The sequence below is a fragment of the Rhineura floridana genome, chromosome 4, assembly GCF_030035675.1.
Source record: "Rhineura floridana isolate rRhiFlo1 chromosome 4, rRhiFlo1.hap2, whole genome shotgun sequence".
Classification (NCBI taxonomy): domain Eukaryota; kingdom Metazoa; phylum Chordata; class Lepidosauria; order Squamata; family Rhineuridae; genus Rhineura; species Rhineura floridana.
The window spans coordinates 204,042,944-204,070,940 of record NC_084483.1 but is presented as its reverse complement, the minus strand read 5'-3'; the positions used below and the strand labels follow the sequence as shown (position 1 = coordinate 204,070,940).

Here is a 27,997-nt window from a genome sequence, read left to right as displayed (position 1 = left end):
CAGTAAGAGACCTTACTATACAGTCAATTGCTGAGGCCTTTATTGATGACAGAAAAGACATTGATAAAAGTTGTGATTGCAACAGCACCCAAATCTAAGGACCTTTTTGCATTTAACAAGAACCACGTTTTTGAAATTGGAAGCCAGTGAAATAACCGAGTTGCATCTATTTGCTTTATTCCCTAACGGCAGGCTGCATGCTTGGATCATATAGGCTTTTATTTAACTATTGGCTGGTCATATACCAGCTCTCCTCACAGAATAGGAGGATAAGAAAAACAAATTGAATGTCATCACAGAGGTCTTTGCTTTTTTTTTTTTAAAAAAAGGGGCAGACACCTTTGGTTGCTGTCCGTTCCTGCATTTGTTAAATGCAGTTATGACAAGTTGGTTTCAGACACCAGTGAACATGATGTCACTGCACTCCAATAAAGCCAAACTAAAATAAGGAACTCAAATAAGAGTTTAACACAGAGGCAGTCTCCGCCAGAGAAGCAGGAGTGTGCTTGCCTGTCTGTTGCACTGTTGGGGTTGGATCAGTTTAAAAACAAGGCCCTGCTTTGAAACCTCTCCTGTCCTTCCTGTGCTCAATTCAGGCACATGTTGAGACGGAAGAAGAGGACCAAGGATATGATGTTCTGCCACTTGGCACTAGGTTATACAGCCGACCAAGGAATTGCCACTCATGGGATCAACTATATTGGCTCTGCAGCATTACTTAACTCAAGAGAAACTCCAGAGGATCATGGCAATTAAGGCTTGGAGGAAGCTTCAGGTATCACAGAGGTGGTACAGAATGACTGGGGGGTTGTATTCGCTTCCACTCATAGAAGACTCCTTGATACCTTTTGAAAACCATCCCCAGTCACCCCTGCACACGGCCTGCCATTTGGCCTAGCAGCCCTGGAAAGGTTTGTGTTGAACACACGCATCTCACACTTCTCGTGCAAAGGCAAACTGCTAGAGGGGGCAGGGCGACACAAGGTGTGTCTTGTTTTGCTTTTTAAAAAATTTTTTTAGAAGGCTTTAATGAAAAGCTGAAGTCTAAAATGTCTTGCATGGAACTTTTGCAACCGCAGCTCCACAGTCTCCACAGGTATGATTATTTGTAGGACAGGCAACTGGCTGGATTTAGAACAGTGTTACAGCTGCTTCCAGTATTGGCTTGTCCGAGGGATTCCAGCGACGATTTCAGATTCAATCCCACAGTGATCCTGCCCACGGAGGATTCTGAATAAGCCTAGGAGAAATGGAGAGGAACGCCTTAGTGAAATTTCTCCAAGCCTGGGAGCTCTTGGCTAGGCAAACAAAGGCAATAATTTAAGCCCTCAAGCCTTTTCATGCACAAAGAGGTAGACTTAACATTAGCAGTGTTTGCTAGTAAAACCAGACCTGCATATGCTGGATCCTGCAGGATGCAACACTCTGAATGGAAGCTAGCTCCAAGGATTTCAGGTTTTGTTGTTTTTTAAAAATCACCCTGTTAATTAAGTCAAGTTTCTAGTCCTTATGGACTGCAAAGAGTTGTTTATATAAAAAAGGGGGAGGCAATACCCACTGTGATTTTCAGAAGTCATTGAGTAGCTGTGTTTCCACTGACAGGCACTTGTGTTCTGTACAGCTCTTGGCTCCATCCAGGAAAATGCCAAAATTATGCAAAACAACTGTGTAAATCTGAAGTAACTGACACAATAACTTTACAGTGCGAAGTTTACACACAGATGCCAACATTCCATTTGTGTTGGTGCAGGGTTTGAATTTTATTTATTTGTAAAAATATTTGTATACTGCTATTTCTTTAAAAGAGAGCCAGTGTGGCGTAGTGGTTAAGGTGCTGGACTATGACCTGGGAGACCAGGGTTCGAATCCCCACACAGCCATGAAGCTCGCTGGGTGACCTTGGGCCAGTCACTGCCTCTCAGCCTCATGAAAACCCTATTCAGAGGGTCGCCATAAGTCGGAATCGAAGGCAGTACATTGACATTTTGTTTTGTTAAAAACATCAAACGTTTAAAAAAACCAACCATCACAGAATAAAAACATTACAAGTACACTAAAAAACAAAGGTCAACTGTTGCAAAAAAGGCACCTTCTTAATTAATTGATTTATTTATTATTAGATTTTTATCCCGCTCTTCCTCCCAGTAGTTGCTCTGGGCAGCAGACACATTGCCTGGGTGCAGACGTGTTGGCACCATGGATTCAGGCCGAAGCTCTGGCAGTTCAGGATCTGTGGGCCAGGCATTCTCATAATGGTCTTGGGCACTGAACAGTTTATAAGGAGTGGGGTACTAAAGACCTCCCTTTGAAATTCAGCCTAAGTTTGTCTCCGCACACACACGTTAGCCTCTGCAGTACATCGATCTGGCAACAGGTGAGACAACCCTGTGGGGTTAGTGTTCTCAGCGCAGAGAGCATGGGTCTCTTTCATGGATGGGAAACCTGTGGCCCTCCAGATGATGATGTTGGAGTCCCAACTCCCATCAGCCCCAGCCAGCTTGGTCCATGGACAGGGATGCTGGGAATTGGAGTCCAGCAACATCTGGAGGGCCATATGTTCTCCCCATCACTGGTCTACACGTACTTGCATATATCTACACTGTATGCTTTAATCTGGATTCCTGTATTGAGCAGGGGGTTGGACTAGATGGCCTTATAGGCCTCTTCCAACTCTATGATTCTATACAACGTAATCGCCTTAATTAGCCAGCCCTAAGCTGGCCACCTACCATCCTCGCCCCAGTCTGTGTTCCAGGAATTGGCTACCAGCCAGTAGGGGGTGCCATTGTCAACGCCCCAGCCAAGGATTCGGATTGCGTGACCTCCGACTTCCTCTCCGGAGACATGTTGGTAGACACCTGCAGCGAAGAAAAGGAAGAGAGCACCAATGGCGACGTCGAACGACAAAAGGGGCGACCCAAAATGATCAAAGGGAAAGGAGCAACTCCCCTATCAGGAAAGGTCACAACATTGCAGGGGGTTCAGTTCAGAGAGTAAGAGGAGACCGCCCCCTCCCCTGCAGACCCCCTCGGGTGCAGAGAGGGCCGTCTTGGCAGCTCCGCCACCCTCCGAAACTCAGGGGTGGCAGCCTGGGAGAGGGCTTTCTCTGTGGTGGCCCCTAAGTTGTGGAACTCCCCACTGAGGTGCGCCTGGCAACTTCACTGTACAACTTCTGGCGAATGCTGAAGACGCACCTCTCCACCCCGGCCTTTGACACCTGAGACGTGTCGTTTTTAGGACTCACCCTATTTTCTATGATGTTGTTTGAGTTGCTTTTAAATGTTTTTAATTATATGTTTTTAAATTTTTGCGACCCACCCTGGGACCTTTGGGTGAAGGGCAGGTAATTCTAGTACTACTGCTATAAGAAACAACGTAAGAAGAGCCTGCTGGTTTAAGCCAATGGTCTATCTAGTCCAGGATATAGATGCCTACCAGACTGTGCATGGTGTGCAGAAAGGGGAGAGACAGAAGCTTCTCTCCTCACGCTAGAACTCATGGACATCCAACGAAGCTGAATGTTGAAAGAGTCCGGGCAGACAAAAGAAATAAAGGACATCTTCACACAGCACAAAGTCATGCTGTGGAATGTGCTCCCACAAGAGGCAGGGACATCTACCAACTTAGAGGACTTTAAAGGAGGATTAGATAAATCCGCAGAGGGCAAGGCCATCCCATGGCAAGCAGCCACAAGAGCTACTGTCGGAGGCCGCATCCCTCCGAATACCGTCTGCTGGGCATCACAAGTGGAAAGAGCTGCTGTTGCACTCAGGTCCTGCTGTAAAGAAATAGCGTGCGGCATCTGGTCGGCCGCTGGGAGAACAGAGTGCTGGACTTTTGGCGTCATCCAACAGGGCTCTCATGTTCTCCTGTTATTTATTCAAGTTATATCCCGCCCTTCCTCCCAGAAGGAGCCCAGATACTAAAAGCACTCTAAAACATCTTAAACACAATTTTAAAAAAAATATATTAAAACAAAACATCCCTCTTTTTTAAAAAAATAAAAACATCTTCAAAAGCAATCCCAATACAGATGCAACCAGGATGAGGTCTCTACTTAAAAGGCTTGTTGAAAGAGAAGTCTTCAGTAGGCACTGAAAAGATAACAGAGCCTGTCTAATATTTAAGGGGAGGGAGACCCATTCCTGTTGGAGCCCCCATTCAAATGAATATGCCTACACGGGATGGGACCGCAATACGTGGTAGAACGCCTCTCCCAATATGAACCTACCCGTACACTGCGCTCAACATCTAACGCCCTCCTCCGGGTGCCATCCCATCGAGAAGCCCGGAGGGTTGTGACTAGAACTAGGGCCTTTTCGGTAGTGGCCCCCGAACTGTGGAATAGTCTCCCCGATGAGGTACGCCTGGTGCCGACGCTGCTATCCTTTCGGCGCCAGGTGAAAACCTTTTTATACTCCCAGGCATTTTAAAGTGTATTTTAAATTGTATTTTATAGTGTATTTTATCAGTATTTTCATTATTGTTGTATTTTGACGTTGTTGGTTCTTTGTTATTGTTTGTTTTGATCTTTGATTTTGTTATACTTATTGTATTTATATATTGTGCTTGTTTTATCTCTTATGTACACCGCCCTGAGAGCCTTTTTGGCTTAGGGCGGTATATAAATTAAATAAAATAAATAAATAAATGAATATCAGGAGGGCAGGGCCAGTGCCTAGTGTGTGTGCGGGGGGTCAGCACAGTGCCAATGATGGCCTACTCATCAGCCATGTTTTCTGGGGCTGATGAGCACTGTAGTTCAGCAGCAGCATCTGGAGGGCCAAAGGCTCCTGAGACCTGCTCTAGCCAGTCAAGCAAGAGGCACCATCAGAGTTCAAGGAGACATTTCAGCTAGGCAAAAACACTATGGGTGCAAAGCAGAAGCAGTGAGGGGGTGTGGCCTGGGAAAGGGGGTGTGGCTAGTGAGGTGTGGCCTGAATAGACTCCCAAGGGCCGCATAGAAAGGTTTGGAGGGCCACATTTGTTCCCCACCCCAGTTATAAGAGCTGAAAATGTCTGGAAATCCACGGCATTTTTCACATGGGAGTTTAATCTTAAAAAAAAAAAAAAGGAACAGCTAAAACCAAAATAGGCTTACCTGACTTGTACATGAGGAAGTCTGAGAAAACAACAAATGCTCCTTCCACGGGGCCGTTCTTATAGATTTCAGCCATTATCTCCTCCTCGCTGCGAGGGACACTGTAGGAGGTCACTCCTGTACAGACAGAGGAAGTGAAGTCAGCAAGCGTTCCAATGATTTAGAAGTCACCAGATATGCTGAGTTCCCACTAGGCTCTGCCTCCATGGTCCAAGGCAGCATCTTCAGAATACCAGCAGCTGGAAACCACAGGAGAAGAGAGTGTTTTTTGCAGTCAGGGCCTGCTGGCCACTGTGAGAACAGGATGCTGGACTAGACGGATGACTGGCCTGATCCAACAGGCTCTTCGTATGTTCTCCCTTCTTCAGATGGCCACATAAGCAATGGTGTAACAGCTTTGTTTTTAAGCCTTTTTAAAATCACAGGGACTAGAAGCACATTTAAAAAAAAAAAAGGACAGGATGCCAGGGATAGCCAACGTGGTGTTCTCTGGAAGTTGTTGGATTGCAATTCCCAATTCCCATCAGCCTCAGCCAGCATGGTCAATGATGGGACAACATCTGGAAGGCACCAGATGTTGGCTACCCTGGCCTATGGACTGCATGTAAGATCAGCTGCTCACCATGCAAGATTGTGCCCCGAAGGGGGAAGCCCACGTGAGCTCTAGCTTTAAATTAAAACTTCAGGTTTTGTAATAATTGACAACTAGTCCACATTAGGAAGACCAAGTTCTCTTCCTCGGGCTGCTTTCATTTTGAATAAGCTGCCCTGCAAATCTATCCAGGATCCTAAAATGGGATACAAATCTTATAAAGCATATTGCACCCCTTTAAAGCTGCCGTGCCTCTTATAAAGCCAAAGCATGCCATTTGCAAGAGCCTTTTTAAGTTCCCACCATCTCTGCTGAGACACCAGCTATTTTTTTTTCTTTTTACTTCCTCTCCTTTAACTCCTTCTATTCCAGCTGGTTATTACAAGAAATCTGCTAAGAACTAGAAAAGTCTGGCCTTCCTTTCTTCCTCCTCCCTCCAAACCCTTTTCCTTTTGTGCCATGACTCTTAGATTTCAAGCCAGAGAGCAGGAATTGTATTATGGATTTTTGTTAAGAGGAAGCCCAAATGAATGTTGTTACCGTAGTGTTTGTCATCCTGATAGGAGGGAGAATAGCCCGCTTCACATTGTTTTGTGCATTTTGGGGTATCACCGCCTTCTCCAGTGCACGGGGGTCGAGTTCCATTGGTGTGGTGCTCACAGGGAGGGATGGAATAAGGCCTACAGCCTGTTGGGGGCAGGAGGAAGCCAAGACATGAGAATCAAAGACCATACAAAAATACCTTTTCACAGGAGAGTAAGCCAAGAAGCCTGCAGAAAGTACACCTGAACATCTTCCATTTCATGCACATCTATAGAATTTTTTTCCCGTCCCTCGATTCCAGATCAAAACCATATTTTTGGCAGAAAACAGCAGAACAATTTGTTTTTAAAATATTTATAGCCCTTCCCTTAATAATAATAATATTAAAAAAACAGCCAACAGTACGTTAACAGATAAATAAAACTCAAGAGTAGTTTAACAATCAATCCTTCTTCCTAGGGAGACCATGGCCATGGCACAGTCAATCCTCAAGCAATCGTTTGTGACAAATGAAGGGTCTGGTTTCCAAGAAAAATCCCTGGTAGCATTCAACGTCATTTATTACCTCTAGTGGCTGGAGAAGCAGTATACCTCTGAACACCCATTTGTTGGAAATCACAAGTGGAGAGCACACAAGAGGGAGAGAGAGGAGGGACAATGACAGACCCGGGGTAAGGTGGAGGGCTACCACAAGGTGCCACAGAGGACATTCAAACCCCACCAAATGCCATCTTGATATGGAAGACCACTTACCGATGTGCGAGTCATAAAGTCCACCAGATACCAGGCCCTTTTCAGTCCAATATCTCCATGCAGCTGAAGGGTAGCCCCCATTACACCTGCAAGGAAACAAGGATTACCTGCAAAGCTACCCTCAGAACGAGCGGGGAAACGAAAGGCAAGGTGGAGATTGTCAGCGATGGAGGTCTGCAAAATGTTTGGGGGGGGGAGGGGAGGGCAGGAAGAGAATGTCCTTTCAAAGGACCAGGATGCTGAATGACTGGTAGAGGGCTGTTCTGTTTTTGTTTTGGCCAAAGACTGCACATCCCATGCCCATCGTACTTAATGTACAATTAGTCATCCTTCTCCATGCTTGTGTCCTTAACAAATGGCTGAACAGAGAGACTTGGGCAAACTCCTGAATGGAGAGACTTCTGATGCAGAGGGAGGCCTGGGTCACTATTCTGAAGAGTCAAGACGCAGGGGCCACTTACCCCATCCCGCACTCAAAGCCGCAGCAGGACAGCAGGTCTTCCGCAGAGATTTCCACATTTACTTTGGTGTTGGTATGAATGCAAACCCGGTCTGAAATGGCTTCCACTGCACCAAATGCCTAGAGATCGCAATCCAAAGCGTAAGCTGTGGCACAGGCAGCTCCGGAAGTACAACCCCTTGTGCTTCACCCCAAAACCAGACCGTAATTAAGCAACTGCAATTGCATCCATTCTCCATTACTGTCACCTCTCCTGTCCCTCTCCACTTCTCATTAGAAATTTCTCAGGGAGAGACTTATTTTTGCAGATGTACACAGATGCTGCGTAAGGAGCTAGGATCTGTTCCAAGGGTAATTACGCACTTGTTAAAGCACCACTGGCCATAGAAGAGTACAGTTGGAAGGGGCCTATAAGGCCATTGAGTCCAACCCCCTGCTCAATGCAGGAATCCAATTATTATTAGGAGAGGTTCAGCTGGCACTTACCCTCCCCAAGTCAGATCTATGGAACTTTATAAAAATAACTTCAGTTTTGTTTGGACTGTACCCAAACAAAGTACTAGGGAATTAAATGAAAGTGGTGTTTTCTTAAAAAATGAAAGCGCAGAGGCCATGTTGTACCACACGCATCTCCAAGGTTCAGTTCATGCACCAACTTCTGTCTCCAAGGCCATCCATTAATTTCTATGAAATCTGAAGAAACCACTTTGTTTTCAGCAAACATTTTAAAAGAACGCAAGAAGAGCCCTGCTGGATGGGGCCAAAGGCCCATCTAGTCGGGCACCCTGGTCTCACTGCGGCCAACCGGATGCCCTGTTGAAGACCACCAACCAGGCTTGGGCACAACAGCGCTCGCCCCTCTTGCGATTCCCAGGAACTGGTATTCGAAGGCATACTGCCTCCGACCGCGGCCTGCAGACTCCATGAATTCTCTCTTAAAAGCTATCCACGTTGTGGCCATCAAGTAGATAGGCCCTTGGCCTGATCCAAAAGGGCTCTTCTTGCGTTCTGACCCAAACGACTTGCCCTTCAGCAGACAGGGGAGAGGCAGACCCTGCTGCTAATCCTTCCAACCTCCTGTCTGCTGTCCTTGAGGAAGGCTGTGACAGGACCCTCCAGGCCAAACTGGACATTCATGCACATCAGCAATTGTGTGACTAGCATTACTTTTAGCTTTTTAACCCATCAGCACAGCAGAGGACCAGAGAGAGAGAGTCCCGTCCCCCAACACAGACTGGATGGATGGAGTTGGGAAAAGGCAGGCTCCTAAAGGAGAAAAATACAGGCATACCCTGCTTTAACGTTCACAATGGGACCGGAGAGTATACTTTAAGTGAAAATCTACTTTAAGTGAAGCAATTGTTTTCACTTGTACTGCACGCAATCACCAGTAGATGGCAGCGGCGTCACGCCAATAAAATGTACCACACACAAAACCAGGGACATTTACTTGTATCCAACTAAATCCTTACGCTAGCAGAACTAATGCAAGAATGTAGAGCCCCTCTCCCAAAAAACTTAGCAGAGATTGGGGGGGGGGGTCTTTAACACTTGGCCTTACCCAGCAGGAGCCGCAAGATCCCTGGTCTCTGATCTCACTGATGGTTGGACAGCCTGGCCACTGCTTCCGCGAGTCAAAGCTTTTGGGTAAAACCAGGTCGTCAGCAAAGTTGAACCTTTTTGCGTTTCAGGATTGGGAGCGCAGGAAGAGAAATGACAGATTAATGCTCAGGTTCAGTGTTTGTTGCTTTTTCCAGACCAAGCCACAAAACGGTGTGATGCTGTACCACAGTGGTTCCCACCCCAGCCACCCCAGTCCACATGAAAATTGCTGAAGGCTTTGGCAGACCACTTCAATGATTTTTCTGCCTGTTGTAAGAAGTGGGCTCCTACTAGAAGAAAGGGCGGGGCATAAATCTAATAAATAAATAATCCAAAGAATTCAGGTCATAAGACAATAAAAATACAATGTGAGAGATAAAAGCAGCAATAATATACAATTATTTCTCCTTTTCATCTTCTTCAGGTGAGGCGGTCAATGTGCTGAACCGGTGCCTGGCTGCGACAATGGACTGGATGAGGGCTAATAAACTGAGGTTCAATCCAGACAAGACTGAGATGCTGTTAGTGAGTGGTTCTTGTGGATGTCCAACCTGTCCTGGATGGGGTTGCACTCCCCCTGAAGGAGCAGGTTCATAGCTTGGGGGTTCTCCTAGAACCATCTCTGTCACTTGAGGCTCAGGTAGCCTCGGTGGCACGGAGTGCCTTTTACCAACTTTGGTTGGTAGCCCAGCTACGCCCCTATCTGGACAGGGATAACCTGGCTTCAGTTGTCCATGCTCTGGTAACCTCCAAGTTAGATTACTTCAATGCACTCTCCGTGGTGCTGCCTTTGAAGACGGTTCGGAAACTGCAGCTTGTGCAAAATGCAGCGACCAGATTGGTAAAAGGGACCAGACGATTCAAACATATAAAACCGATTCTGGCCCACTTGCATTGGCTGCCTGTATGTTTGCGTGCTCGATTCAAGGTGCCGGTTTTAACCTATAAAGCCTTACACGGCTTGGGACCACAATACCTGATGGAACGCCTCTGCTGATACGAACCCAACCGTACACTACGTTCAACATCAAAGGTCCTCCTCCGGGTGCCTACTCCAAGGGAAGCTAGGAGTCTGGCAACAAGGTAAAGGGCCTTTTCAGTGGTGACCCCCAAATTATGGAATGATTTCCTTGACGAGGTGCGCCTGGCACCCACAGAGTTATCTTTTCGGTGCCAGGTCAAGACTTTCCTCTTCTCCCAGGCACTTTAGCATGTGTTTTAAATTGTTTTTAAAAGATGTGTTTTTAAAATTTGTTTTTAATGTTTTTAGTCATTGTAAACCACCCAGAGAGCTTCGGCTATGGGGCAGTATATAAATACAATAAATAAGTAAATTAAAAATCAACATGAATATTTCACGTGATGGATGTGCTGTCTCTTATCGCCAACCACAAATCCACAGGCATGCCACAAACCTCCTGCACACAGCGCAAGGACTACTGGTGGCCTGTGGACCACATTTCGGGAACCCCACCCCTAGCAAGTCACATCAAGGCTTTCAAGAATGACTTCCTGCACATGCAACCTGCCTTCAGAACAGGGTTGGTGAACCTGCTTTCCCTCCAGATGTTGTTAAGACTCCCAACATCATCTGGAGGAGCACAGATGTTCCTCACCTGTGCTCTAAGAAGAGCCTCCCCAGATGTTTCTAAAGCAAGAGCGGCTCTCCAGATTATGCCTGTTACTCCAGCTTGTAAGCATGGCCAATAATCAGGGACGATGGGAGGTGTAGTCTAGCCACATCTGGATAACGTTGTCGCACTGCAATTCCTATCATACCTGACCAATGCTAAGCTGGCTAAGGATGATGGGAGTTGTAGTCCAACAACATCTGGGGACCCAAGGTTAAAGAACACTGGCTTAGACATTTTCTGTCAAGTAAGTGGCATCCAAGTGTTAGCAATACCGGCAGTTTCTTATTTAAGAAGACAGTTTTCTAGAACTTACTAAGTGAGCAACATGAAGTCGCTGAGAGAAGCTGTTATTTTTTACATCACCACACAGTTTTCTATTAGTTGAGATTAGCTACGCTGACATCAACTATGTCTTTAGAATTCACTCCCAGCAATCTGTAAAGCCAGGAAAACCCAGGCGGTTCCCCCACCCAACCGTTAGGGTAAAGGGCCGCAGCTGGGTGGCAGAGCATCTGCTGTGTGTGCAGAAGGTCCCAGGTTCAATCCCCAGCACCTCCAGAGAGGGCTGGGAATGTCTTCTGCCCGAAATCCTGGAGCGCCAATGCCAGCCAGTGTAGGCAATCTAGAGCTAGATGGATCAAAAGGTCCGATTCTAGGCAGCGTTCCTATGAAACCGCCCTACAGAGTCAAACAATTGGTCCAACTAGTCTAGTAGGGTTTATGCCGACTAGTTTCCTGCACTGAGCAGGGGGTTGAACTCGATGGCCTTAGAGGCCCCTTCCAACTCCACTATTCCATGACGGGCAAGAGCTCCACAATGTTTTGAGCAGGGGTGTAGTTGTGTAGGGTCTCTGGGGGTCTTAGACCTTTTACTTCTTTGGGAGCAGGGTCCCAATGTCTCCAGCATCCTACAAGCCAATTAGTCACTTAGAAGAGTCTTCTAACATGCTTCCTTGCCCTTTCCTGCTGATTGGTGCCAATCAGAGTGAAAGGAGGTCAGTCACACACTGAGAAGACTCTTATTGAACTCAATATTGAACCAGCAAACAGCTTCGCTGTAATAAATGCCTGTCGCCCTTTTGCCTCTCGAGAACTGCCGCCCCTGCTAACACCACCTCCTCTTTCTGGCGGTGCAGATAATGATCATGTTGTTTCCATTTAATTTAATTTTTGTATATTGTATTGTTTATATTGTATATTATTGTATTTTTATACCTGTGTTTATTTTTCTTGTAAGCCGCCTTGAGGGCCTTTGGCCGAAAGGCAGAGTATATATAAACTAATAATAATAATAATAATTCTCAGTAGCTAACACTCTCCTCCTTCATTGCTTATTGATTCCTAGGCATTATTTATTTATTTATTTATTTCATTTCATTTTTAAACCGCCCATAGCGAATAGCTCTCTGGGCGGTGTACAAAAGATTAAAAGTACAGAAATACAAAATATCACAATAAATAAACTGAAACAAAGAGATTTAAAATTGTAACATTAAACGCTTTAAAATGCCTGGGGGCATAGCCAGGTCTTAACCTGGCGCCGAAAAGATAGAAGCGTCGGCGCCAGGCGTATTTCTTCGGCGAGGCTGTTCCACAATTCGGGGGCCACTATAGAAAAGGCCCTAGATCGAGTAACTGTCCTCCGGGCTTCCCGATGGGTTGGTACCCGGAGGAGGGCCTTAGAGGATCTCATTCTCAAACCCACAGCAAAAGAAACCGGCAAAGGGGGCATGGCTGTGATTAATAGGAAGGGACCCTGCACTTCTGAATTTGCCACTACACTACTGGTTTTGAGACAAAGGATCTTGCCCGGCACTACCTGGGAGATGCCATGGATTGGATCCTGATGTTTTTGCACGCAACCCGTGCTCTACACCACCGAGTCGTTCACCAAACCTCCAGCAGTAATTTAAGAAGATGGTAGCAATCAGGAAGCCATCTCCAATATAGACGCTGCCTGGAAAAGTCCAGAATTGCAGTGAACACACGCAGCAGGATTAACAAGAGCAGCAAAAAGAAATCTCCTCACCTTTCTGGTAGCCTGGGGCCATGCATGAACGTGCCACACAGTTTTTTCACGTAACTCATATCCACGTTGTAGAAATTGTGCCCCGCCTTTAAGCAAAGAAAAGGTACAATTAGACCCACAACACATGCCGGCCCCGCTGGAAGGTTTGTCAGACAGACCTTGCAATGGGGACACAGCCCACCTCTCCCCCCACCCCCAAGTTTAATTCACAGTTGAATATTTTGTGGAAGGGCTGGTATCCTTGACCGAGAAGCCTCAGGACTCTGGAGAACAAACCTTGCAGCTGGCTGAGTCAAGGTTTGTTTTTCAGCTCAGCCATGCAGCCTTTCAGATGTTGTTTGACTCCAGCTCTCACCAGCCCCAGCCAGAGGGACCAAAGGTCAGGAATGATGTGAGTCGTAGTCAAGCAACATCTGGGGAGGGGGGACTCAGATGTTCCCCATCTCTGGTTTAGCTATCAGCAGTCATAAGAACATAGGAAGCTGCCTTACACTGGATCAGACCATTGGTCCACTTAGCTCAATATTGTCTACATTGACTGGCAGCAACTCTCCAGGGTTTCAGGCAGAAGACGTTCCCGGCCCTACTTGGAGACGCTGGGAACTGAACCTGGGACCTTCTGCATGCTAGCCAGGGGCTCTGCCCTTGAGCTGTGGCCCTTCCTTTGCTGCGGGTAGTAGAATTAACACTGCACCGACCGTAACCCCAACGCAAGATCCAGCCCACCACAGATGAATTTAACTAGACAGGGAACACAGTAACATAACCTGCCAGCTAAGCAATTAGCTTCACTTCTAATTTAGACCTTCATGCACACAGAAAATCACAAGGCACCCACAACAGATCACACCAGCTATAAGCTTTACATATAGTTTGTCAAGCGGCAACTCAGCATCATGTGTTAACTGTTCCTCTAGGATAATCTATGGCAGGGGTGTGCAGCCTCGGGCCAGTGGCCAAACCTGGCCTGCCAGGCTTCCCTAGTTAGCCCACATGGCTATTTGGGGTAAGCCCCACCCACCAACCGTACATCTGGCATTGTACATGGCATCAGGTGTGGGGCACGGCTTGGCTGAACGGGGCTTTACAAAGTCCCCTTGTGCACCTTCTGAAGCACTGAGCAAAGATGTGAGGGGAGGCCAATCCTCCTCAGTTCAGGTGCACAAGAAAGGTCCCTGCAAGGAACCCTTTTGTGCAGCCAAGCCAAGCACAAAGCAGGATGGTAGCCCCTGCTTAAATGAAGGCTTTCTTCCTTTGTTTTAGCAGCGGTTTCCATGAAACCTCCTTCCTGAAATCCAGCTGAGTTGGTCACGCTTTGAAGTCCTGAAGTCGGGACTTCAAAGCACCTCAGAGGCAGCACAGCAGCTGTTCCAATGCAATCCCCTTTCAAGACCAGGAGGAAGCTGACCACCAGCACGCTGGACTGGTTATAAGTAAAGAGGAAGGTAGGTGGGGGCAGGATGAGGGCAGAATGAGGCTGGTGGGGCAGTGCCCCATTCACTGTAGTGGCCCAGCCTTCACTGGTTGAGAAGTAACAGCTAAAGAATGGAACACTTGACTTGTTATCCCACTGGACAAATTAACATCTCCCTCGCCCTCTCTCACCATACACCCGGCCCCCACTGGCCAGCCAACAGTTTCTACTCACCTGCCAGGTGGTGTTCAGCTTATTGATGTAGTTTATCATGTCGTGAGAGAGAGGGGGAAAGTTGTGTACATAACGGGCACTTGTGAGGGCCACCAGGAGACACAGAGAGGCCACTGACTGCCACATTTTGGACTGGATCCCAAAAAGCTACCTGGAAAAAAAAAAAGAACAGAAAAAGACTTTGATTTCTATAATTGCAATAAGTTGCCAAATATGTGTTAACAAGAAAGCTGTAAACTCCTACTTTTATAGAACTGTATTTAAATATTAAAAAGTCATCGCTGACAAGTGGAAAGCACCCCATTTTGAGTAAAGCTTTGCTGCCTGGGAGCAGTTTTAGATATTAAAACCAGGCAAGCGAGTGATCTTAACGATTATTTACTAGCCAGAGTTTTCAGCTCATTTAAAGCAAAAATGCATCGTGTAATTTGGACAGGTAACAGAGCTTTCATTTTCGTAGGTTTAAGAAAGGGTCCAGAACAAGACAGTTCTAGGTTCTTCAATAATGCATCCAGGAAGCCAGCCAGACCAGCTGAGAAAAAAAGTGATGTCAGATCAAGACGCCCCTCTGGCCTACAGAAGGTGTGCATGGCAAAGTATGGCTTTGTTTGCTCTTCCTGCCCAGTGCTTGATTTGCACTGGCTTCGCCTCTGCTACAGTGAGCACGCCCCCTCAAACATGCCCACATTTCAATGGATGCCATCGTTGGATACCTGCCCTCCCTTTCGTTCTGAACAGAGGAGAGGTTGGGTGTGGCAGTGGCTGATGCAAGTGCCGATCCCCACCCCGCCACTGATGGGAGGTGTGCCTGTGCCATTTTGTGGCCCTGCCTCTTCCTGCTCTTGAGGACATGGCAGCCATTCTGTGTCAGGCCACGGCCCCAGAGCCACCATGTCGTGTTACGCCACACAGCACTTCTTGCAAGAGAAGGATGCACAAGGGTGCTAATCCTCTCTAGTGCTGAGCTCTGAAGCAGAATCTCACCGCCCCCAGAAACAAGTGTTTGCCCTCCCTCCCTGCGAAGACACCAAGAAACACTCCAGCCACTCAGAATACTTTTTGGCTTGAGGGGTTCTCTTCCATCAATTTACATTTCACAGAAGTTATATGCCACTTAGTAATCAAAACCCTTCAGCAGGATACATAAAATTGCTGATAAAAATCAGATGTTAGAAGAACGTTAACCTAAAAATGCCCTGTAAAATAAAATTACATATTAAAATCAGTGTCAAGTTTACATGTCTGGGTAGGCTTGCTTAAAACAAAAAAAGATTCTCAGCAAGCGCCAAAAACAATTCAACGAAGGTGCCTGCCTAATATCAATGGGCAGGGAGTTCCAAAGTGTAGGTGTGGCCACACTGTAGGATCAATTTGTTTAAAAAGTGCCTGTTCTACAGATCAGAGCAGCATATATAAGGGTAAGATGATCCTTCAAGTTAACTTAAAGAAGATAGAACATTCATGTACATTTCAACATTAATTTTAAAAAAAATGGACTGTACACCTGAAATGCAGGAGGAGTTCACATGCAATTATGTTATTCTGCACCCACAGGGCTGGTCAGGGCTGTAGCTCAGTGGAAGAGCATCTGTCTTGCAGGCTTGACAGTCCCAGGTTCAATCCCCACTGGCATCGCCAGGTAGAGCTGGGAATGTCCCCTGCTTGAAATCCTTGGAGAGCTGCTGCCAGTCACTGTGGACAATAAGGAGCTAGATCAGCCTTTCCCAACCAGTATGTCTCCAGATGTTGTTGGACCACAACTCCCATCAGCCTCAGCCAGCATTGCCAATGGTCAGGAGGATGCGAGTTGTGGTCCAACAACATCTGGAGGCACACTGGTTGGGAAAGGCTGAGCTAGATGGACCAACAGTCTGGCTGAGTGTAAGGTGGCTTCCGATGTCTCACTTCCAAAGAGCAGATGGGGGCTCATGTGACTGAATGCTCCTCTACACACAAAAAAACTCTCCATGTAGGGAAAAAAGCCAGCCACATGCACCAAAAGGCCTGTGGGCCAGAGAATTTTGTAGGAAGGACCATTCAGTTAAGCGAGCCTCCAGCCCAGAATGGTTCAGCTGAGACACCGATTTACAGCCTCAGCGATAACAAGGCCAAGACCACTCCGCCATGGGAGTTCTGTTTGACCAGCCAATTCTCACGAGCATTTGAGCATTTGTAGTCAGGCAGCAAGGAATCTCTTTCCCACACAAGATGAGGTGCGGTCTTGCTTGTCTGGCGTAGGGACCAGGAAGTGGTAACTGCAGGCCTCGTTGTGGCCAGAGACGCTCTTATCTCAAAGGCAGGCACATTTTGCAATTCCACCGGCTATCAGCTGAAGCACCTTGGGCTTTGTGTTATCGCAAAACCCAAGTCACATGCAGGAAAAGAGCCTCTTTTTTTTAAATGTCTGACTTGACTGTACCTGAATGTAAGTACAGACACCAGAGACCAGTTTGGATATGACGCAGGTTGTATGTTTTCAGCACTAGAGGGTCTCAACAGTAAATGGAACATGCAACACCTGTGCCCGCCATGCATGCTTTTCCATGGCTTTAAAGGCATTTCTGCCTTGAGCCAGACTAGAAGTGAGCCTGGTGGGCGAAAGATGCCTTAAAAGAAGTAGAGTCCTGGGGGGTAATTTGGGGAGGGTTTCCCGGTGCCCCCCTGCACGTTCTGCTTAGTACTGGAACTTAGCCCTCACCACCTGTACTTCACAAGCAACCGGCAAGGGAACGCTTCAGTGAAATGCAGACGTCTGGTTTTGGCCGTTCAGTTTTGCACCCCTATTAGAGCAATGGGGTCCAGAAGTGCCAATTCCTCAAGTACTTTACCGCTGGGGTGGGGGAGCCTGTGGCCCTCCAGATGTGGGTGGACTCACAACTCCCTCTGAAAAACTCAAACAGGCTCTGTGACATATCTCTGAGAACACCTCAAGGATTAAATGTGATTTAAATATACAATAGCTAGCAATCATAAAAATAGAAATAGCATGCCTTCAAGTCGATTCCGACTTATGGCGACCCTATGAAAAGAACTGTCCCTGCTAGCGGCTATCACTTGGCCTGTGTTCAGGCTGTTCTGGAGATGTGCTTTCGCAACTGGGCACTGTGATGTCCCTGTATATGGAAATGGACAGCCTTCAAGTCGACTCCGACTTATGGCGACCCTATGAACAGGGTTCTCATGGTAAGCAGTATTCAGAGGGGTTTACCATTCCCTTCCTCTGAGGCTGAGAGGCAGTGACCAGCCCAAGGTCACCCAGTGAGCTTCATGGCTGTGTAGGGATTCGAACCCCGGTCTCCCAGGTCGTAGTCCAACACTCTTACCACTACACCACACAGGCTCTCAATCATAAAACATTATTAAAAACCATCATATATGGCAATAAAATATTCTTAATACATCCCTTGCATTTTATTTAGGATAAAATAAGTAATTCTATTGAATTTGAGAGGCCTGCATCATCAAGGGTTCTTATTATACATTCATCAGTCCAAATTAAAAGACTGAGCAAGATACACATCTGTACAATATATGGTGTAGATCAAATTTATTATTTACCAAGATCTAAAAATGCCAAAGGATCTCAGGAACATCCAGCCAACAGAAATCCAAAGTACCCACTGAAAAAGACCTTTACAAGTTGAAACATGTTTGGGAAAGATCTAGTACAAGATTTGAATTCAAGGAATGTATTAAGCACATTTTATTGCCATAGATGATGGCTTTTAATAATGTTTTATGATTGCTAGTTATTATATATTAAAATTACATTTAATACTTTAGATGTTCTAATACAGTGCTTCCCAACCTGGGGGCCGCGAAGTAATCCAGAGGGGGCCGTGAACAGTAAAGAAATGAATTATGTATTAATTTTTTTAAAAAAGTTTTCACTCCCTCGACACTGTCTGCTTCCCACTGCCGCTGCAGATGACACCTCCCCCTTGCTCCAAACGAGAGGGGAGGCCTTTTCTGAAGCTCCAGAGCGTCTTTCAGGAGCACTAAGGGCAGGCATCTGCCTATAAAATACATGGCAGGTGCCAAAGGAGGCTCAGGGTGGAGCTACCAGGAAGAAGAGGGGATTACTATCACTGATTCCCGTCTCCTTGCACTGCCACTACTGACAACGCCCTTGCTTAGAATGAGAGGAGAGAGCTTCTTGTGAAGCAAAAAGAAGCAAGCCTGCACAGAAAGGCTGCTTTCCCCCTTCCTTCCTGGCAGCCAGCCTGCCTCCCTGGGGGGAGGCGGTCACAAAAAAATTTCAGCTTATAAAGGGGGTCCCGTGCTCATAAAGGTTGGGAACCACTGGTCTAATAGATACATTACTGAGCCCATTTGAGTTTTCCAGAGGTTGTTTAGGTTGGTTTTCTACCCTTTTTGGTTGCAGGACTCACAACTCCCATCAGCCCCAGCTGTCTTGCTCAAGATGGTCAGGTGTAGCCACTATCAATTTCCCCATTTGCCACACGTTAATGAGCTACGGTACCGGGGGGGGGGGGACACCTCCGCAAGCAGCCAAATAAAAGAAACTCTCTGGCCACAAGATCAAGAACATGAAAGTTGTACAGCCTGCCAGTTTCATTTCTTCTTTGGAGAGGAAATCTTCTTCCTTTTTCTTAAGCTAGGGACTTGCTCAACTTTGCTATGATACTTTAAGCAGCCAAGATCCAACACAGATGGAGAAACTCTGGCTGTCCAGAGGTCATTGGGTGCCATCCTTGGTATTAACGAAGAATCGTCACCAGAGGTAAAGGGGGCTACTAAGCTAGCTTTAATTGTTACAAAAAACTAAACACCTCTGTGGTTTGGTGGGCAAGAGCTTTTTTCTCATCTACCCACCCCAGATCTGTGCTAACTCTTGCATAGCTAGACACACAGCTGCCAGCTGTTTCATCCACCCACATCCCTGAAAGCTAGATTCTCATGACTAAAAAACCCCCACACTTTAATGTCACGCAGGCTTACCCTTGCACCATGGTCCTGAATGTGCTTACAAACAAGTACGTTCACAATAAAACCAGTAGTTGCATTGGGAGAGTGTCTTATCCAGGCGAAACAGGTATGTTTCGAATGGAGGCCCCAACTTAATTCTCACCTTCCTCAAATGAAAAGGCAACCTCCATCCCACATTTCTACCTAGGCCTTCCCCCCCCCATCAGCCCCCATCTCTCTCTCCTCTTCCACAGTATCTCTACTGCCTGACTTCCTCTCCATCAGTTTCTGTGTCACACAACTAAACCACGATTCACGAGTACTAGAAACTTGTCTCCCACGGTGCGCTAGCTTGATTTTCTCTTCCCATGCTGTACACGTCGAAGACGCAACATCTCTTCACCCTGGCTTTTGACACTTGAGAGAGGCACATTTGTAGGCCCCTATCTAGTTGCAACTACGACCATACTACCCTGAACATGCCCGATCTCGGAAGCTAAGCAGGGTTAGGCCTGGTTTGTACTTGGATGGGAGACTGCTTGGGAATACTGGGTGCCGTAGGCTTAGAAGAAGGCAATGGTAAACCACCTCTGAATACCTCTTACCATGAAAACCCTATGAATATATCCAAAAAAGATTCACAGGGTTGCCATAAGCTGTAATCGCCTCGAAGGCATGTAACAACAGCAGCAACATCTAGCTGAGATTCCAATTTGTTTTAAACTGTTTTTAATAATGTATTTTTATATTGTCTTGACCAGGCCTGGGACCTACTGATAAAAGACAGGTAATAAATTTAATCATAATCATCTGGACAGTCACCTGTCGAGGATGCTTTAATTTGGATTCCTGCGTTGGGCAGGGGGTTGGACTCAATGGTCCTGTGATTCTATTATCATCGTCTCAGTAAGTATTGTATACACCTCAATTACAATATTCCATGTTAATATAAAGAAGACTCTCTCACCTTCCCTGCCCCCAATTTCTGAGTTCTGAAGAATGTTTAAATCTTGCGTGTAATGCCCAACTCAAATCCTTACTCCCAGAGAAGGGACCACCCACCATCTGCTCCACTCTGAAGTCTTCTCCCTCACCTAGCCAAGAAGTCTGAACAGAAGGTGACAGCTCCCTGCTTATCTAGCCATCACAGGCTGTAACCTATGAAGCTTAACAGTCTTCCAGGCACATACAGTGCTCTACAAGAGACCCAGATGACCTCTGTGCTTTTGCTGTCAGCTTGGCACTCCCAGAGCGTGGTTTGTCAGGAACCTGGTAGACCTCAGAATTCACCAACCTGCTCTTCCAAATACCTCCCATTTCTGTGTAGGGCGGGCTACATCTTGCATGAAATCTGGATCCAAATCCCACCTTAGCCGACATTCAAAGATGGTTGTCTCCTAATCTGTCCTGCAGTATGCAGGGGGAAACTAGTGATCACATGAGAGGCAAGTAGCTATGATCTGAAGGTTCCCCACACTTGCACCCTACACTGTATTGCATGGAAGAGTCCCTAAGCCCCACCTGCACTACAGATTGAAAGCAGCAACATACCGTTTTAAAAGCCACGGCTTCCGCCAAAGAATCCTGGGAACTGCAGTTTGTGAAGGGTGCTGAGATTTGTTAGGAGACCCTTGGGAAGAGGGAACAATTGTTAAACCACTCTGGGAATTGTAACTTTGTGAAAGTTTGCCCCAGCTATGATGAACTTCCGTCGGGCCTTGAAGACCTGGTTCTTCAGACTGGCTTTTGGGGTTAGGTTTTATTACTACTGTTTGAGATTTTAATGTATGTGTATGTCCTTATTCTGTACGTCGCCCAGAGTGGCTGGACAACCAGCCAGATGGGTGAATAACTCTAATAAATAAATAAAATAAAAGGAACAAAGGCCTCCTGATAACTCTCAGCACCCTTAAACTTTAGTCCCAGAGAGAAGCTCTGATTGTTACTGCTTTAAATGTATAGTCCGGATGTGGCCTACCTGTGGGCTCCAGAAAAGTCTCACCCTAACACACTAACGCATCACCGGGACCTTTAGCCAGTTTGTTAAGCGTTTAGAGCATTTGTTAAGCATTCCGAGTTCATCATAAACATGTACTTGGGATGCCCTCTTTTTGCACACAGAAGTGGTCAAGACCCATCCAAAGCTGCACCAAAACAGCAGGAAAGGGCTGTGACTTGGTGGTTCTGCTTTGCACGCAGAAATTCCCAGGTTCAATCCCTGGCAACTCCAGGAAGGGCTGGCAGTGTCCCCCATCTGAAACTCTGGAGTCAGCACAGACAGTAGCAAACTGGATAGACCAACGGTCTGATTTGGTACAGGGCAGCTTGCTAAATGTATTATTTGCCAATGCCCACCGATGAAAATAATGCAATCAGAACTCAAGGTCATTTTCTTAAAAAGCTCCAGTTATATGCAGGGCTGCCTGTGGCCATACTACCCTGAACACGCCCAATCTCATCTGATCTCAGAAGCGAAGCAGGGTCAGGCCTGGTTAGTACTTGGAAGGGAGACCACCTGGAAATACCGGGTGCCATAGGCTTAGAGGAAGGCAATGGTAAACCACCTCCAAATACCTCTTACCATGAAAACCCTATGAATATATCCAAAAAAGATTCATAGGGTCGCCATAAGTCATAGTCGACTTGCAGGCATATGACAACAAAATATGCATAGTTAACAGGGTTGAGGTGGGATGGGGGGGGGAGTTGGGACAAGAGAGACAAGACACAAAGCTTTTTTTAAAAAATATGTTTTGGTTTTAATACACTTTAAAGTCTGTTTTTAAGATGTATGAGAGCGTTTTTAGTGTTTTCGTTTGGGGCCCTGGCCTGCTTCTGGGAGGAAAGGCGGGATATAAATTTAATAAATAAAATAAATAAATAACCATCAACACAAGCCTCAGGATAAGGCGTGCAAAGCCTCACACAAGGGATCCAGGAAGAGAAGCAGTGCAGCACACGCCACAAGGACTCTCTCTTCAAACCTCATTCCTCTTCCCAGGCTCAGTCACAGCCAACTTGTGACTCTGCCACAGACAACAGGAGCAAGAAAACTTTGGACTGTGCTTGCAGTTGTGGGTGATCCTTCCAATAAGGCAGTTGAAACTGGTCTATGCAAGCCTCTCTCTTCCCTACTCCATTAAAAAAAAAGAGCATAAATCCTTCTAACACACACACACAAACACACAGAGAGAGAGAGAGAGAGAGAGAGAGAGAGAGAGAGAGAGAGAGAGAGAGAGAGAGAGAGCTCTTCAGAAAGCAGACTGAGCTGGAAAGGCAGCCAAAAACTGGGTCAGAGTCCAGACCAGAGGCCCTTGGAGACTCTCATAACAAGTTTGTTCCCTACCCCACCATAAATTTATACGATGCCATTATGATATCAGCAGGTTTATTTTCAATACCTTCACAGGGGTTGATGGGGGGGGGGAAGACCTCTTGGACTACGACCTGGGAGACCAGGGTTCGAATCTCCACACAGCCATGAAGCCCACTGGGTGACCTTGGGCCAGTAACTGCCTCTCAGCCTCATGAAAACCCTATTCATAGGGTCGCCATAAGTCGGAATTGACTTGAAGGCAGTCCATTTACATTTTACCTTCATGGGGATTGATGGGGGGAAAGACCTCTGACAGTCTCAGCAGACAATATTGAGCTATACAGGACAATCAGCCTGGCTCGATATTACGGTATCCCTGGGTACAGTTCCTATTAAGGGATGGCATAGAAAGCACCTTAAGTTGATGCCCGCAGGCATTAAACACAGATCAGCATTGGCCTTCTGTTGTTTTTTACTTTGCTGTGGGAAGCTCCAGCCAGACTTTTTGCAGATAACATCCCCCACACTTTTCACGTGCACTTCTTGGAAAATTACATCACAGCTTGTGTGCTTGGCAGAGGACCAGATCTACCCCTAATTCAAGTCTCTTTAGCGCAAGCAAAGACAGGCCACACAAACTCCCACTTAGGACACAGGAAGCAGAGTCAGATCACCGGTCCATCTAGCTCAGTACTGTCCACACTGACTGGCAGCAGCTCTCCAGAGTTTCAGAAAAAGACATTCCCTGCCCTACCTGGAGATGCCTGGGACTGAACCTGTGACCTTCTGCAAACAGAGCAGATGCTCTACCACTGTATGACAGCTTCCCCCACCCACCCCCACTTCTCCCCTACTTATCAGTCCCTTGCAAAACTTTCCACAGAGGGCAGAAGCATCTCTTAACTATATTGATGAAAAGCTGACATAAGCTCCTCTTCCCCCATATACTTCTGTTGTACCCATCTCTAACACCAGCCACCAGAGTTACCTGCCCCTAGAAGTACCATGCAAAGGGTTACATCCCCTTTGGCCTGCATTTTTTACCCTGGCTGTTTATGGGGAAACACCTGGCTGGGAATCCAGAGCCTGTGAGTTCAAATCCCCGCTCGTGTCTCCTGGGTGTCAAGGGCCTGCTCAAGATCACCCCTACAGTGAGTGGCTCAGGGGTTACGTGCCCTGCCACCTGTGCAGCCGTGGCAAGCTGCATAGTCCCAAGGAGCCCAGTTGCCCCCAGCTGGCAGTTGCAGACAAGGAAGGGGCTGGCTTGTGCAGCTGTAGCAAGCTGAGCAGGCCCTAGCCAGCTGGGGAGGACTAGCCTCAGAGGGAGGCAATGGGAAACCCCCTCTGAATACTGCTTACCATGAAAACCCTATTCATAGGGTAGCCATAAGTTGGGATCGACTTGAAGGCAGTCCATTTCATTTTCACCATGTGGACTAGCATGCCTACTTTGCTTTTAGCTTTACAACATCAAGAGCGGACAAGGTTTTTCCATCTCCACTATTAACTGTCCTGCTGGCACATATGAAAGAGCAACCGAAAAGTTCTTGAAGGTGACATAGGGACAGAATTTGGTTCTCAAAGTTAACCCCCCCCCCAAAAAAAATAAGGACTGCACTGGATAAGTAAAGACAACTCAATCATCTGGCTAGAGTTGCAAGCCTACAAAAGCTTATCAGCACACGGACAAAACACCACTGAGACCTTCTTGTAAGTAGACCCATTTAGGAGCAGGCCCATTTGTTGCACATTCAGAAACATAACAAGCCTCACCCTTGGATAAATTTCCCCTTCTTCCTTATTTGAGGAGGACAGGAGTCACTTTTCCCTTATTAAAGCATCTCTCTCTCCCTCTCATACCCCTTGAACACACATCTTCATAAAGAGAGCCCTCTGTGACAATAATGAAAATCCAGTTTGTTTGTTTTTCCATCCAAACATGCCTTCATTTATTTATTCATGGAAGTGTACGTAGGGAGTGGCACTAGTGACCTCATCTAAAACCAGCTCACACAAGCTGATTACGGGGTCCCTGCCTGCAAGTTGAAGACCGATGCCCAGAGCAGTGGGGGCTGTCCAGATATTGCTGGATGCGCAAGTATGAGTTGTACTCCCGCCACATCTGGAGGGCCGCTGCCTGTGGTCCACAGGCAGAAAGGACTTCACAATATTGGTGGGATGCGGGTAAGCGAGGCAGGCATGGAAAGGTAGGCCACGAAGGACAGCCAAGTTGCACAGCCTAGGGTCTCACCTACATCATCCTTTAGCAGCCGTGGCTTCCCCCAAAGGATCCTGGGAAGTGTAGTTTGGGAAGGGTGCTGAGTAGGGTTGCCAGGTCCATGGCCTGAGACTGATCCTGTATCTTTAGGAGAAGAGAAAGTCAGCCAAGTGCATGTGTTCTTGCAACTCTGTAGTGAGAAAAACCACAAGGTGGAATTCTCCCTTCCCCCTGCACAACTTTTAAAGATACAGAAGTCCTCTTTGTTGCCAGGCCCGGCCTCTAAGAGATCTTTTATATCTTTAAAAGTTGTGCAGGGGGGAGGGAGAATTCCACCTTGTGGTTTTTCCCATTACAGTCTTGCAAGAACACGTGCACTTAGCTGACTTTCTCTTCTAAAGATATAGGATCAGTCTCAGGCCATGGACCTGGCAACCCTAGTGCTGAGAGTTATTAGGAAACCCCTATCCCCCTCAGAGCTACAATTCCCAGAGTTCCCTAGGAAAAGGGATCACGTCTTAAACCACTCTAGGAAACAGGGGCCTCTTAACAACTCCCGGCACCCTTAAACTATGGTTTCCAGCATTCTTTGGGGGAAGCCATGGCCATTTAAAATGGAATAATAGTGCTTTAAATCAGTGGTTCCTAAACCCTTTCCTCCACAGACCACTTGAAAATTGCCAAGGGGTCTTGGCTGACCATTTAATATTTTTTTCTGCCTGTTGTAGGAACTGCACTGCACTGTGGTAGCGGTGGTACAATTTTTAATAGTATTTTTACATACATACCGCAGACCACCTGAATGAAGTACACAGACCGCCGGCGGGTCCACGGACCACAATTTCGGAACCGCAGTTTTAAATATATGGTGGAGGTGGCACATAGAAACCTGTGGCCCTGCACAAGATGCCACTGGACTCCCAACTCCTTTCAGCCCCAGCCAGCATGCCTAATGGTAAGGGACGATGGGAGCTGTTGTCCAACAAATATGGAGGACCACAGGTTCCCCACCACTGGTTTAGAAAATGAGAAGGTTCATGTTATTATGAGCATCATAAACACTCCTTTAACCAATTGATAGGTAGTAGAGTAGGACTGGCCCCACCCATTCAAGATTAGGTACACATGTATGGACTGCGTACACACCATGCATTGAAAGCGCATCATTTACCAATAAAGCACCCTGGGAACTATAGCTCACCATTCACAGAGGTACAATCCCCATTGCCTTGAACAAACTACATTTCCCAGGATTCTCGCAGGGGAGGATCCACATGCTTTCAATGAGCTTTAAGCGCATCGTGTTCTAAACAGAAATCCTGGCAGACGAGAGCGCCTGGAAAGCCAAGCCTGCTGTGTTCGTGCGCCAGAGTGGGTCGTTATTCCAGATTAGTTGCCCCCAGGCCGGAGAGAATCATCCGGACCCCAAGCGCCCCGCTCTCTGACCCATCCCCCAGATCCGTCGAAACCTGCCCCACAACTCAATTGTTTCCTCTACGGAAGGAAGCCGCTCGGATTCCGCAAAGCGCCTGCAACTGTTGCAAGCAAAGAGGGCTTCCGATCGAGACAGGGAGCCTCACGCCGCCTGGCTCAGGTCCCGAGAAACGCACCCCAGGACCGGTTTTGGTCTGGCCACTCCCGCGGCGCGATTGGCATCTTCAAAAGGTCACCGATCCACGCCCAGGCTTTGCCAGTGAGCAAAGAAGCGTCCTAGGAGAGACCTCACCGGGGCTCGCTTGAGAGAGAGAGAGCGCGCGCGCCAGAAAGGCCCGATTCTGTGCGCAGTGGAATGCCCTTCCAGATGCCAGCCAGCCCGCCCTCCCTAAAGGGTAGGAGACTGCTCCCTGACGCCCGGCGAAAGCGCTTGGAATCCGAGCCAGGCGCCCGCCGTAAAGGTGCAGCCTCCTTACCTGAGATGAAGCAGCTGTCCTGCCACGACCCTCTGGCCTCCGTCTCCGAGTCCCCCCCCTTTTATGGACAGCATCCGTCAGCAGCCTGGCGAGGCTCCTCCTGCTGACTCACCCCGCGTCAGTGCGCCTCTCCCCACCAGCTGCAAGAGCAGCGGCTGACCCAGCACCACGTGACTTCTCTCCCCCCCCCCGTCCCATGCCCTGCCCCTCCTTTCTTCCGCCCCCCCTTCCCAATAGCTAAAGCTAAATCATGTGATTCGTTTCCCTGGTTGGAAAGCCGAGAAGAACCAGACCACGGGGTTGGGCTTTTTATTTTACTCCCAAGTAAATCCTGATGTGTGCAGAGAGGTTTGCTTGGAGGGAGAGGCGAGGGGTTGCAGCTGCGGAGCCCGATCCGAAGCATTCCTCCTTCCCCTCCCCCCCAGCCTTTTTAAAATTTTATACATGCATTTATTTCTTTATTTCTTTGGTTCCGTTTATGAATCACTTCCCATAAAATAGCTCAGAGATTTCCTAGCAAAAACGTCTCTGCAAAAACGATTCGATATATAAACAGCAGTGAAAAAGAATCCCAGATATACAAAGGCTGCAATGTAATACACAAGTAACCTGAGAGTCAGTCCAAGTTCTTCTGAGTAGACATGGATTGCAGCCAAAAATCACATCCATATTTACAAACGCAATTAATGCTTCCATGAGCAACAACAATTTCAAATCCAGTACAGGGTGGGCTAAAGGTCTCTGCTTACAAGGCTTGTGGGAGGTAGACTGCAAAAAGGAGAATGAATAACCAGTGGCCTCCTTTGAAAACTGGATGATGATATATTTCAAGGCTTGTTGGAGATGGAAGGCCTTCAACAGATGTGGAAAAGACAATGTAGACGGTTCCTGTCAAATAATGTGAGGTGGCTTAAAAAGCTAGGTTCTGCCACTACAAACTGAAGGCCTGGTTCTGGACATCTTACAGAACAGACCTCCTCAAGAGATAGTATCTGTCTGTCTGCGAAGGATGCAGTTCTGTAGGCACAGTTACTTGGGAGTAAAACAACTTGTATCCAGGAAAACTTACTTCATGAGAACATCAGCAAAGCTCTGCTGGGTCAGGACTAGGATTGCCAGGTTCAGGGCCTGAGACTGTATCTTTAGGAGAAGAGAAAGTCAGCCAAGAGAAAGTCCCACAAGCAGGACCTGAGCGCAAGAACTCTGTCCCTTCCTGTGGTTTCCAGCAACTGAGATTCAGAGGCATTACTGGAATGTAGCCA

General features: G+C 47.1%; 1 protein-coding gene and 2 pseudogenes across 2 annotated transcripts; 2 read left to right on the top strand and 1 right to left on the bottom strand.

Annotated features, from left to right (window-relative positions):
* Positions 1-23: 23 nt before the first annotated feature.
* CTSB (cathepsin B) lies at positions 24-26,842 on the bottom strand. Of its 2 annotated transcripts, none has more exons than XM_061625797.1 (10): positions 26,736-26,842; positions 14,363-14,513; positions 12,715-12,800; positions 9,011-9,125; positions 7,451-7,569; positions 6,990-7,075; positions 6,234-6,380; positions 5,102-5,218; positions 2,730-2,858; positions 24-1,240 (listed from the first exon to the last, which is right to left on the bottom strand). In XM_061625797.1, exons 2-10 carry the CDS (start codon positions 14,486-14,488, stop codon positions 1,143-1,145), a joined length of 1,023 nt encoding a protein of 340 aa, XP_061481781.1. In that variant the 5' UTR covers positions 14,489-14,513; positions 26,736-26,842; the 3' UTR covers positions 24-1,142. The 2 variants fall into 2 exon arrangements, with proteins under 2 accessions (XP_061481781.1, XP_061481782.1); XM_061625798.1 differs by lacking the exon at positions 26,736-26,842 and adding an exon at positions 20,843-20,867.
* Positions 19,747-19,855, top strand: LOC133384679 (5S ribosomal RNA; annotated as a pseudogene).
* On the top strand, positions 21,713-21,831 carry LOC133384586 (5S ribosomal RNA; annotated as a pseudogene).
* Positions 26,843-27,997: the final 1,155 nt, after the last annotated feature.

Coding starts and splice junctions, on each gene's coding strand:
- CTSB (XM_061625797.1), bottom strand. CDS start 14,488: ATGTGGCAGTCAGTGGCCTCTCTGTGTCTCCTGGTGGCCCTCACAAGT. Junction 7,570..9,010: donor GATCTTGCGGCTCCTGCTGG/GTAAGGCCAAGT, acceptor TGCGATCTCTAG/GCATTTGGTGCAGTGGAAGC. Junction 5,219..6,233: donor TCAGGATGACAAACACTACG/GTAACAACATTC, acceptor CTGTCTGTACAG/GAGTGACCTCCTACAGTGTC.